This window comes from Amphiura filiformis, chromosome 16 (assembly GCF_039555335.1).
Source record: "Amphiura filiformis chromosome 16, Afil_fr2py, whole genome shotgun sequence".
Lineage (NCBI taxonomy): Eukaryota > Metazoa > Echinodermata > Ophiuroidea > Amphilepidida > Amphiuridae > Amphiura > Amphiura filiformis.
The window spans coordinates 44,556,753-44,570,525 of NC_092643.1; the positions used below are offsets into that span (position 1 = coordinate 44,556,753).

The 13,773-nt window shown below is 36.4% G+C and overlaps 1 protein-coding gene across 1 annotated transcript in view; it reads right to left on the reverse strand.

The window, feature by feature from the left end:
• LOC140136050 (uncharacterized) overlaps window positions 1-13,773 on the reverse strand; it is a 163,705-nt gene that overhangs the window by 126,304 nt on the left and 23,628 nt on the right. Inside the window, exon 6 of the mRNA XM_072157753.1 lies at window positions 11,646-11,813. Coding sequence (XP_072013854.1) covers window positions 11,646-11,813 — 168 coding nt within the window. The remainder of the gene's footprint in view (window positions 1-11,645; window positions 11,814-13,773) is intronic.

The following is a 13,773-nucleotide window of genomic DNA, read 5'->3' on the forward strand; positions in this document are numbered from 1 at the left end:
TATTAATAGCTGCCCTATACACATTTTTATGATTTCTTCATTCTATACTGTACACGTCTAAGTATAATGATACCTGGCAGCTATTGCAGATACAACCTTCTTGATATAACTCCTATATTAATATTAATATTAAGCAAAATGAGTATAATTTGTCCCTGAAAGTCATATTACCAGATGCACTGCAATGATTCGTTCCATTGGGCTATTCCAGTAGAAATCCATACACCCCCTATGGAAGACATGACCTTAATCTTCCATACAGGGAGTGTGATTTTCAAATGTGGTTACCTGAATGGGTAAAATATACACCCCCTGTGTGGGAGATGAAAGGTCACATCTTCCATACGGGTGTATGGATTTCAACTGGAATAGCTCATTTCGGAATAATTCTGTTATACCCTGCGCAGAAGTATAACCCTAACCCTAATCTTAACCCTATATAACCCTAACCCTAAAATACAGGGTGCGCAGGGTAAACCAGAATTGTACCTAAAATGCACGGTGCACAGGGTAAACCAGAATTGCATCCTCATTTTCACTGTATGGAAAGAATTAAAAAATAATTAAAACTGGTTTGGCTTGAGAAAATACAACTCATTTAGCTTGAATACAAGATTTGGACATCGATTGCAAATATCCTTATTAATGTACACAATATACTCTTGCAGAAACTATCAGGCCTATATCCATGCTGCTTCAGCAGACTGCAATTCCAGTTACACTGACGCTAGTACAAAAATTGAACAAACTGAACTCATTAAAATGAATATACAAATAAAATCAATCAAATAACAGAAATGATACAAATCTTCAAGCGTACAAACACAGACAGAAACATTTCCATTCATTTGAAACACCTACCTAAATACATCCCAACATTTCACATGCAAAATCACTCCGTAAATTGCCCATCAATAAGCAAGAGTAAATGCCTCTTGACTTGTGTTCCTTATGTAACTCTTCCTTATGAACACATCTACTACACAATAGGAAATTGTTCAAGGAAAATAAACTTTCACACTTTTAACGCTAAACACACCTACTCATACCACAAAAAAAAAAACATGCAAATATGTTTTTAATGTGTAGGTCTATGTATGAAAACTCAAAATCTTAAATTTAAGAACAAGCAAAGTATTAAAATCGGCAGAGTGCAAAAAATTACACGCGCAAAAATTAGCATTTTAACAGTAATTGATTCATATACAACCACCCCATCAGCAGAATAATTGACACATCACTTACCAAAGTCAATCTACACATTGCCGTGGCAACCTAACAACTATTTTGATTAGTTCTTCATGGGTTGTTTTTTTAACAAAACGACTGCGACTGCATCATTCAGTTGATGGAGAAAAAATCAATAGAAGAATACTAGGCCATGGGATGGCATAGTTGGCATTGCGCTATTCTTTTTAAAATCCATACTACCCTTGTGGAAGATTTAGGAAATACCTGCCACAGGGGGAGTATGAATTTCAAATGGAATGAGCACATTAGGCAGCTCTATTTGAATTTCATACACCCTCTGAGAAAGATTCAATCTGAATCTTCAACTGAGGGAGTGCAAATTTCAAATGCAGCTGTTAATGTGTTCATTCCATTTGAAATTCATACTCCCACTATATGGAAGATATTTCCTAACTCTTCCACAGGGGTAGTGTGCACTAAATGGAATAGCCCAGAGCGTGAAGTAAATCTTATGTTGTTAGCACCAAATTTATCACATTTGCATCAATCAATCCTAATGACAAAATCAATGAAAAAAAATCAGAACTTGAATTTTGAGTTGATTGTCATCCAAACCATTTGCCCGGCCTCTGTGTTTTTGGAAGCTTATTGTGTTGAGGTGTCAGCCTTTCCTACAGTATTCTAGGATGCATTGCGTACACCAAAGCCTCCACATTGGGTATATAGCCGTTGTGAAGTTTGTTTGCCTTATAATTGTTTGTATGTAAAACACTCACTGACCACAGAAATTTCACCAAAGACAAATTCAAAGTAAACCCTACTATATGCACATGTCTGGTAGACTGAAAATACTGCATTTTTAAGTTCAAAAATGTTTTACTCAAACGTGTGCAGATCTATGCTGAGGATGATAATATGACTGGACAGGGGAAACATGCAGAAAATGGTATTTTACAACAATTCTTTAATATCTTCAGTTTTTCAGATGAAAAGATCATGACTTGTTGTAAAAAAAACCTTTTTTCAACAAAAAAAAGTTCTACGGTCGGGACTGCTGAGACGGTCAGTCGGATGAGGACAAGCAAACAATTTTTTTAGCCTAACTCATATATACGTACACTTGGCTGGGCCAGCGAAACACCCATGGCTACCGCGGTTACTGATAGAATGCCAACTTCTTTGTTCATCTTCTCTCCTTTTTTGTTCCTTCTTTCCTATCCGATAGCAAAAAACTACTTGGAGCATTAGGGTTAACAGCACTCAGGCATCACCCCTCCACCTAGTTCATTCTTTATAGATGCCCACACCCAAAAACTGTTGTTTACCAAAATTGACTGACGTACAATAAGCTGTTAAAATGGCTTTTTATACAGCATCGCTGGCTGAGGAGATTATATATTCAAATCAATATAAAGTTTTATATAAGTTGTGACGGCAATAACAATACTTAGGCTTTGTATCGGTCACTGGATAAGAATTGCCAGTTTCTTATCAGGCCTTCTTTGCTTATTTTTATTTTTTGCTATTTTTATTCCTTTTTAACTGTATGGGCCAGCATGCCTTTGTAGGCTAAGCCTGGTTTGTGTATTTTGCATTTTTGGACCATAGCTTTCCATGGACCCAGGCATGTGACCCTTATGGACCAACCTATAAAAACAAATAAACACACAAACAAAAATACAAAATACCTGTCCCCGATCACCGTCAGTCATTCAATGAGAGATTTTGTAAAAATAGCTGTTAAAATGGCATTTGTCTGAGAATTACTTAAATGTAAAAGGTCTTGAATGCAATTACATGTATTATGTGCTAACTGTCAGTCATTCAAAGTGAGATTATGTTAAAAAAACTGTTAAAATGGTTTTATTCTGAGAATTGCGCACTGAAGAGAAATATCCAATATTATCCTGATGGTAATAACAATACAAAATGTTTGGATCGCTGTCAGCAGTCATTCAAAATAAGGCAAAGGAAGATTAAAGGTATATTTTCTCAGGGTGTCTCTGGAAGAACTACATCATCGGGAACTTATTTTGGGGGGCATTTTAAGGTCCAAACCAAACATAGCTAAATAACTGATGTGGTTGTGGAATAAATCAGTTATCACATACTTTTTGAATTTTGACAATTGACCGCACCATTCTTGAAATATAAGGATTTTACAAAACTACCTCATTTTCAAACCTTTCCACTGTGCATCTATTGTCATTGATTGATTTGACTTTGTTGAACCAGAGAAGATGGTTGAACAGATTGAAAATGAGGTATAGTTTCGTAAAATTCCTTTAGTTCAAGATTGGAGCAGTCAATTGTCAAAATTAAAAAAGTATGGGATCAGGCCCATAGCCAGGGGGTGCACTTTGCAAAAGTATACAAAAAGTCCACTTTTTCAAAATCAGAACCCCCCTCCCCCCACAAAAAATCCTAGCTACGCACCTGTATGGGATTATGGGGTAGTCATTTTATTTCATAATCACATCCATTACTTAGTTTTGGTTGGTGGTTCGGGCACTAATAAATACCCAAAATTTAAGTTTTCGATGATACAGTTCTTTCTGGGACATTCTGTATATCTATCCAAAGTTGAATGTCATCATAGCAAAGTCATTGACACTGTATCATACCATACTGATAGTGCTACTGCTTTTACTCTCTATTATGGGAAGGCTGTATTTATTGAACTGTACATTGAAACAGAGAAATCCTTAAACATCTCAAGCTTGTCAAAGTATATTAGGCCAAACAAAATAAAAAACATGTTTCACTCCGGAGTTTTTAAAAAGAGGAGAGGCCTTTTTATTTTTTTATTGCAAATTTGGTGTAAATACCCATACTTACAGCTGTTATAGTGTATACTATAATGTCTGGGGGAAAGGAAGAGGCCCTTTTTATTTTGTTGTTCTGAGAGGTAGGCCCCCTCTCTATTTGATCACAACTAGAACCTTCCGAAAGTGTTTCTTGTATATCAGCAAGACCATAGAAAAGCATCTCAACTTCCTAGAAAAGTTGTAACTGAATTTCAAAAAATAAAAATATATTTGAAAAAACCTCCAAAAAGGAAGCTGGGGGGGGGACTTGAAACATGTTTATTTTTTTATTTGGCCTTGTCAATATAAATGCAAAGCAAAGTCTGTCTCCCACACAAGGTGTCTACTACATAATACAAGCTGCATCAAACTGATTGGTACCCATCAGTTTTCATTGATAATGGATAAGTCTGACATACTAGTAAAACCACTTCATTTCGCTATGGATTTAATGTCGCTCAGAGAAGATTTATAAGCAGTCCCATGGTACAACTGAAACATCCGGGTACTTGAGAACCAGTCTACTAGAAAACGCTTATCGACCCAAGTTTTGGTCATATTTTGTGTGTTTGAAAATTGCGTCTTTGGAACGGGAATCAACAGTGAGCAATTGTGTGAAACTCTGTGATTACTAGACTGGTTCTCAAGTACCCGGATGTTTCAGTTGTATCATGGGACTGCTTATAAATCTTCTCTGAATGTCGCTAGAAGCCCGTGAATTTGACAGTTTTACAATGATTGGTAAACATGAATTGCTGGATTAGCGAAAATTAAGATACCCACGAAAATGGTGGTCATAGGCAAATAGTGAAATTAAGTACCAGCAAACCTATTATAACAAGCAAAATGTTATTTCTAATCCCCTAATGAAATCAGCAGTTCAGCTGGCAAAGCCAATCAGCAGCCCTTTGAGCGACTTGCATATTAATTTCTGTTAAGTGTGACAAAGACTCGTTAAATATACCAATGTTTTGTTTGCTTCATTACTTGTTTGTGTGTTTACACTTCTTTTGATATAATGAGCTATTCCAAATGAAATCCATACACTCCCTATGGAAGACAAGACCTTAATCTCCCACACAAGGAGTACACAGATTTCAAGTGGAGTCACCCATTCAACTACATGTAACCCCATTTGAAATTCACACTCCCTGTGTGGAACATTAACTCTAACACCAAACCCTGCTTTTTGATATCGGAAGTTAAAGAAGATTCGAAAAAGGAGAGAAGATGAACAAAGAAGTCACTTGGCACCCCCGGGATTCGAACCTTAGACCCTCCGCATGCCAAGTACACGATCACGGACCGGTAGCTGCACATGAGCATTTAACACTTAGGGTGATTGCGTCATCGCAGACCCTGGGATTCATGCATGCGTAGTGGTTTTCATCATGTTATTTTGTGGTATTTATGGGTGTTAGGCTTAACATTAGCTTTAATCTGGAAAAATACATCTTATCTTAAGGGCTGGGGTATGAACGTTTGGACAGTATTTATTTTGGGACATTAGAGCACATCAGACATATCGAATTGCATTCTGAATACGAAGAATATCCTTCTGATATCAAATAATTTTGATTTTTGAAATTCGCAATTTAATACACATTTTATGGCAAATCATTAAAATTGATATTTTTGATATTTAACAGTACTCAAGTAAACTTTACAAATCTGATGATTTATACTTAAAGTGTATGTAGGTGGGATGAAAAGCCGACGATCAATTGAAAAATTTGACCTTTCGTATTGAAGATATGGATTTTTTTCCCAAAAAAAAAAAAAAAAAAAAGGTCTTTTGGGGAAAAAAATCCATATCTTCAATATGAAAGGTCAAAATTTTCAATTGACCGTCGGCTTTTCCTCCCAGCTACATACACTTTAAGAATATATCATTATATTTATATAATTTACTTCGAGGACTGTTATATATCAAAAATTTGACAAATATTAAATTTTTATAATTTGTCATAAAATTTGTATTATGTTGTGATTTTCAAAAAATTAAAATTATTTGATATCAGAAAGACATGCTTCGTATTCAGAATGCAACTCGATAGGTCTGAGGTGCTCTCATGTCCCTCAAAAAATACTGTCGAAACGCAATAAACGCTCATTCTAGATCCCTTAAGGTAATGTCTTCCATTGGGAACATATGTATTTCAACTGGAATATCCCAATTTGGCTTTAAGTAACACAAAATCAAATGGTACTAAAAGCATCTAATGGATTTCTAGGACTTCAAGTCTTTAGTAAATGTAGAAATATTCTTCATACAAGTTAGAACATGGCTCCAATGCAACATTCACATACCACCAAAGATGGTATAATAAATGACGTCAAGGTTTTTCCTCAAATAGATTAATTCCTAGTAAAAATAAAGTGATGTTACTATCTAGTACCAGGGAAGTGCCACTAGGGCACTTCCCTGCTAGTACAAAGAATAAAAGCAAGACATGTCTATTTCTGTTAGCACATCCATGTTCTCTTTTCTTTCTTCTCACTAAATTGGCTTTTTTTTTTGGTTTACTTACTTTTATTCTCCTTTTCCTTTGATTTCAGCTGAACAAGTATTAAACCCTATCAAATAAACTAACTGAAAACAAATTATCATCTTGCATATTAAAAACACTAACAATCTTTTTTTTTTTAAGTCAACCATGAGGATTCTATAGCATTGAGCTCAAGGTCCAGGGACACCACTCAAAAACCCAAAAAATAAATAAGTTAATTTTATTTTTTTAGGGGTGCGATAATTCGCACTCCTCGGGAACATTTGAGGCGCATGCGATGCCATGCAATCGTACTCACACGCCTTTAACTCAAAGTCTGCATGTTGGTGGACAGTCTAAGATGACAGAGGAACAGTCCTCTAGTTTGATTTTACAACCATTCATACATATCACCTGTTTTATTGTATTATCATGCGTATTGCCCCATAGAGGCTTCCTGGTGAACAGAATTTTATCTAAAATGAAATTGAGTGATGTCATATTCAATATAATCTATACTTTGTTCCTCCTCGAGTTTGGAAATGGCATCAGTGTCTTTACCCGTAGCATGGCTAACATTATAACATGCCGATAAACCACCCTTGTATGCATGTGTGCACACTCTGCAAGATTAGTTTAGCGGGTGTGATTTCACTGAAATACACATCTATGTCACTACCAAACACAAGGTGAGGCAAGGAATAGATGAGTTATTTCTGACCAAGTTAGAAAATAACATGTAGAAAAACCTATCATACGCAAGAGGCAAGGACAAACTGTTTATTTTCAGCACATTATGAAAAAAACACCCATAAGGGAGAACAAAGAGTGCTCTATCAATTATGCCCCATGGACTGAACTATGAAAAGTGCAAGTGGGGACCTCCTACCTACAGTCCCTACTATTAAAAACAGTGTCTTTATCGACAATTTTCTCGCACATCACAATGTCCCCACTTTGCACAATTGTCTCCAATAATTCAGTGAAAAGCACCAACCATTTAATGTCCCCACAAATACGATTTCCCAAGAACATTCTATGTCAAGGGCCTCTCTAAATCCGCAATTTTATTTTTTTTTAAACACAATTTTTTATTTTTTTTATTTTTTTATTTTCTTAATTTTTTTTTTTTTTTTTTTTCAAATATTTTTAAATGATGGTAGCACTTGATGTTAGGCCCAGGGACCAGGGTCTTAGCTAGCCACCCGTCTGGCCGTCATTTTAGACGGCCAGTTTGCTCCTGGGACGTGCAAAATTAATGCCTTTGACAGATGCTATATTATAAATTGTATGTTTTGAGAAGCTAATTGCCCTTTTAGTAGACCCAATTGGTAGAACAAGGCCATATCAGCACATACAGGGTGTCCCAGAATGATTTGTACCGTGTTTGCAAAAATAACTAAAAATAGAAGACGGGCAGTGTATCTATTTTTGATACCAGCATTATAATGTTGGACATGTCTCCTACTTATTCTGTTAATTTCAGCACGCTACCTTTATTTGTTTTGGCGTGGCATGCAATAGTGTAAAATCGATGAAAAACGGCTCGCATACCTTTGAAAAATGGCACGATACGATTAAATGAAGAACGTGTGATGCTTGGCACAGCATTTCGACGACAACTACTGTTGGGGCTGCGCCTTAAAGCTTGCCGGACAGCTGCAATGTTCGCTCTAGTTCTTACAGTCTTAACATGCTTACGAGAACCTGAAGCTGCACTCTGCCGATTACTGACAGTTCCGTGTTTCGTCAAACTTCTTTACGTTATACACTATCGTCTAATGAATCTTCTTTGCGTCTCAACATAGCTGCCGGTTTGCCAGTAAGTTTTTGAAAGAAATCCACGCTGCTGTACAGTAAATTGAGGAGCCGTCTTTTCTGTACCACAGCCAGTTCGATCTCTGCAAGCATTTCAAATGACATGGACCTCACACCACAATAACTATATTTAAATCTACCGCCAAATAGAGAATGGGATTAGGCCACAAATCTTTAATTCCATATAATGATTGCTTCGTTACGTCATAAATAATAGATAGATATCGGCTATTTATTGGCAAAATGAACAGGGCACAGCTAAAATACCTGCATAACTTTTCCAAATAACTTTGTGCTGAACGGTTAGTAATGTTACAGATTTTCAAAATAGGTTGTGTTGTCAAAACTTAGAATTCACCATTTTTACGCAATCTTCTATAACTTCTACAAGAAACGCCAAATTTTTAAAATCTAAAAATCTGAGAAAGCTAAATATATGTAGAACTTAAAATGCAAAACAATATGACCATTCAACATGCCCTTCATACCTAAAAAATTCCATCTTTCCCGGTACAGATCATTCTGGGACACCCTGTATTTGAACTCTTTGAACCCCCAATGGGCTATAGATGTCAGGTAAATGTTTTAAAGGTCAAATTAGGACAGGCAATTTTATTCAAATGACGGGCAACCCTCAATTTCTAGCTAAGACCCTGCCAGGGACTCTCCAAATCCGCGAAAAAAAATTAAAAATCGATTTTTTTTTTTTTTTTTTTTTTTTTAATTTAGATTTTGCGTTTTTGGCGGGAAATCACGGATTTTTGTGTTTTTTGGAAAATCGGGGTGCGTTTTTTGGCCTACAAAATTGCGTATTCTTAGCTGGCCTATGTTAGCTTAAAATTACATCAATCTTTTAAATAGGAAAGGGTTAAAAGCTGAGAGAGTGAATCAATCATTTTCATTGAGTGTTTTGGATGACAATTGTCTGTTTCCTTCTTACTAAAGTGACTTCTTTGTTCGCACCATTGCATTGCTGTTTATTTTAGTCACTTGATTTCTAGTGACTTGACTGGATTCTGTAGTCATGACAACAAATAAGGCATGGTCAAGACCTTAAGCACTTTCAAATTAAATTGCCGGTCGCAACACATAGTGGCGATGTGAAGGTCAAAATATGTTTCCGAGAAAAGAGGAAACTCCTCCACTGTTATCCCTCAAGGATCCAATTTCATTTGAAATTGAAGTTTAAGGTTCAAACTATTAAACTATATCTTTAATAGTTAAAAAGGAATAACTAATAGAGGATATAGCTAGCTCTAAACCTTTATTTCACAAGGTGAAACAGAAAATTTGGAAAAATCACTCCACACCACTATGTGTTGCGAGTTGTGACCAATGAAATGCTTGTTACTTGCCAAAGATTAGTATTTTTAAAATCATAAAAGCTGAAAACAAAAATATATATATAATTTCCCTTGTTCATTGTATTCAAACAATTCTATAGTCTACAGCATTTTTGTATCATGTGATTCCAAGACTGCGCACTATTTACCCTTTTCTACTCAATTTGTTTTCTAACACTCAATAGTCCTTTTTGGCTAAATTTCCTTACAAAGAGTCAGCAAGTCAAGTATATCAAGTTCCTGTTGCACTTTATAGTCAATCAGTTGGAAATATTTGTTAGCTTTATACAGAGATGCGAGTGGCCTCAGATCAAAATAGCGGAAATTTACATCTCAGTTGTGATCACAATTTAGCCATTTCCGCTTTCACTGTAGGTTTTTAACCAAAGGGTCTTTCTGATCTGCCTTGAGCGATTCTGAATCCACCTTTGTCCCCTGTTCAATAAAATTACGGTCCCCATGCCATATTCCTTCCTTTCCCACATAAGCTATGTTCAGAAGAAACATATAATTCTCTGTACACATCAGATGACTTGGATTGTAGAACGAGTCAAATAGATCGCTCTGAATGTGAACAATCTAGCAATGACTGCCATCAACATCATCCCCACGGCAACTTTCGGCGAACATAGATACTTACACATATACACTTACAATGCATGCAACAGTAATTTATACAACAACGCAGAGGGACGTACAATGTATTTTAAAACTGCGGAAATTAGGATTTTGGAAAAATAGCTGAAAATTACATTTATAGTAGCCCACAAAAATAAAGCGGATATTGAAATCGGTCAGAAAAATGGGGGAAAAAAGCGAATTTCCGCTAAAAAGCAGAGGTCTTACAGGCCTGTTTATGTGAAATTTCAGTAAATCCTATTTGGACTACAAATAAGACAATTTTGATTATCACCTTTGACACCTTTTCCACTTTTTATGGATGACAACATTTGGTTGGATCTGGAACAATTAAACTACTTAATTTGGTTGAAATTCCAAAATTTTCCACAGTGGGGTGGGGTGTGGTTTTCACATATGGAACAGCCTAATGCATTAACACCCTTTTGAAGTTGTATTTTATAAAAGGAGTGTCAATTAAAGGGCTTTTTTTACAATGATAATTCCCGTTAAGGTTATTAATTATTTTAAACTGTTGTGATTTGGTAGTTCACAGCATCTTACGAATGGTAGTGAGCTTTGGCAAAAACTGTATTGCTCAATTCATAGCGAGTGTGTAGAAGAATTAAAATATCACAGATATACTTTTATAGGTGCTGCGGTTCTTGAGTTACGTTGTAAAGAGGGCTAAAACAACAACACTTTTGTAAAACGTACATAACTCATTAACAACAATAAATTAAGCAAGTTTGCAAAGTATATGATTTGCAGAATGAACTTTTGCAAAACATCAAGATGTTATTTTTCAATAATATATTGATCTAGATAATGAAAATCGATTTTTAGGTTGCTTCGACCAACAATACCTCGTCTACCCTTAAAACTCTACAAACAATAAAGAATTCGATAACAATGGACGCACAAATGGATTTTGTGAAATTGGCAATTGCCTCTTCGAAAATATGGGTGCTGTATGGTATTTGAACAGTTTGGTTGGAAAAAAGGGGGGACATTTATCAGGATGGGGCTGTAATTCGAGGGAATACAGGGTTCCCGCACCTTGAAGCCTTTAAAACTCAAGGATTTTTCAAGGACTTTCAAAGTCCAAAAGCATGATTTTCAAGGACTTGCCACAACACAAAAATCATGATGCGGCTCTCCATGCAGCACATATAAATGGAAGTGACAGATCTCTCCACTCCCCAAATTTTGTCAAAATCATACTTTAGGTAAAATTCCAATTTTCAAGGACCTTGTGCAAATTTCCAGGACTTTCAAGGCCTTGAAAAGGTGTTTTCAAATTCAAGGACTTTAAGGACTCTCAAGGACCGCGGGAACCCTGGAATACAGAATGGTGAAAACATCTTTGGCAGGCCTACCTCTTTCTCTGCATCCTTCCTGGTCATATCAGCTTGCTTTAGCTCACTCTTCAGCTTCATAATGGTAATATCCTTGTCGGTTTCACTCAGCATCCTCTGCTGTTCCCTGTCATGTATACTGCTCAGGCTGGTTTTTGTAGAGCTCAGTACCACATCTTTTCTGGCAATCTTTGAAATAAAATTGGTATAGCATTTAGTATTGAATCCGAATGCTTCTTGACAGTCCATTACAGGTGTATTGTAAAATTTTCTATTAATAATGGAATTAAACAGTTAGATATTATGTGTGTATATATTCTCAAAATTTGCAATAAAGTTATCAAGTACTTATTATTTCTCAGATCATCTACATGTGTGTGGGTGTGTATGAATGAATATACTAACAGGTAGGACGTGTTGGGTTGTCACCATGAAGTGTAGACACACTTATGAATAAAAGCTCAGTAACACTAACAGTGGACACATAAATACTGAGGACATCCCTTGCTCCTAAACTACTGCTCTATAGAGGGCTACAAACATTGTATACATGTAAGGTCATAAAAAAGGGGCGCCGGTTATGGGTGTAACACCTGTCCCAGGGATACCAGTGGCCTCCTGAAGTTGGGAAGGAAAAAAATATTTCATAAAATACTAAATGCGAAGCGTAGCGAGCGGAGCTCTCGTCCCTCACGTCGTGGGGTCCAGGGGCCCGCTCAAGGGCCCCTGGCGGGGTCCAGTTGGGGGTCGAGTGGGCAAAGCCCCCCGGAGCCAGATGGTTTCTGCACATTTAGCACCACAGGAAAGGCCATTTCAGAGGGTAAAAAGAACATTTCAAAGCTCCTGGCTTGTTCTACACTTTTAATAAAAAGTGCTTCCTTCTTCCAGAAAACATGCTTTAAAGTTTTGAGTTTCCTATACTTTTATGCACAAGAGACACTCTTAAAAAATGTTTTTTGGCTTTATTACATGACCAATATGGCTGATGTTGATATGTGAAGCAGAAAAATAAAACAATAATTAACAATTTGTGTTTGGCATCCACTGCCTAAAAAAACAATGATTCATCAAATTTTTTACCCCCCCCCCCCTTCGGGTATGTGGGAGGGGCCCACATGGGGGGGGGGGGTACTTATGATTGTGCATGAAGAATACATTGTACCCGGACATTGTATGATAAGAGTAATTTGTAAAATTCGGTATGTTAAACATACAGAGACAGAGTGATGTCACTACAAATTGGGACTAAAATAGTAGGCCTAAAAAGGAAATACATCGGCCTACACACACTCAACCCCCCCCACCCAACCTCCCCCCACCCCCATGTTCACAACGACGGCTACACAAAGCCAAAGGATACAGCTAAAAGGTTCATATCAAACCTTTGACCGAAGTTCATTTCCATTTAGACTTAAACATGACTTGATATTAGAGTATACATAGGCCTATACGGCATCAGCATCATCAGTCCAGCATCATCTCAAACGTCATCGTTCATTAATACACATTACATACTTCTTACTTGGGTAATATTTGTTGAGGAAAAAGAGATGAGTTTTTGAACATAAAAGCCGACACACTCAGCATAATATGCTGGTCCGATAATGGACTAAAATTCATCAATTTTGGGCATGAAAAGGTGTTCTCAATAATATAAAAATTTGACCACATGCATGTTAAATGAGTACCATTATCTAGTTGAGTCATCCAGCCAGGGTTCTAAGGAATTTTCATTTTAAAATTGGAGATTTCCTCAGATTTTTTTCCTTCCAACGGAGATTTTTTTTGCGATCGGCCGACCGAATTTTTTTTTTTTTTAAACGTGAGGTCCGGAAAACTAGCATCCCTGCTGTCCTCAGTCTCTTGTAAATGTAAAAATAGTATAAAAATTCCTCGGTTCATAGTGAATATGAGTAGGGTGTGGGCAGTGATGTACTTTATAACCACCTGAATGTCAATGATTGTAATGTTGGTCTTCCAGACTCAATATATTATTTACTATTGTAGTATTTTATTAGACTTGTTGATTCTTCATGATCTCAAATACAAGTGATTCGATTATATTATCAAGCATGGTTTATATCAGGTATGGTCTTATGAATATTAATATTAAATATAGGTTTCTCATTGGATGATTCTTATATTATAA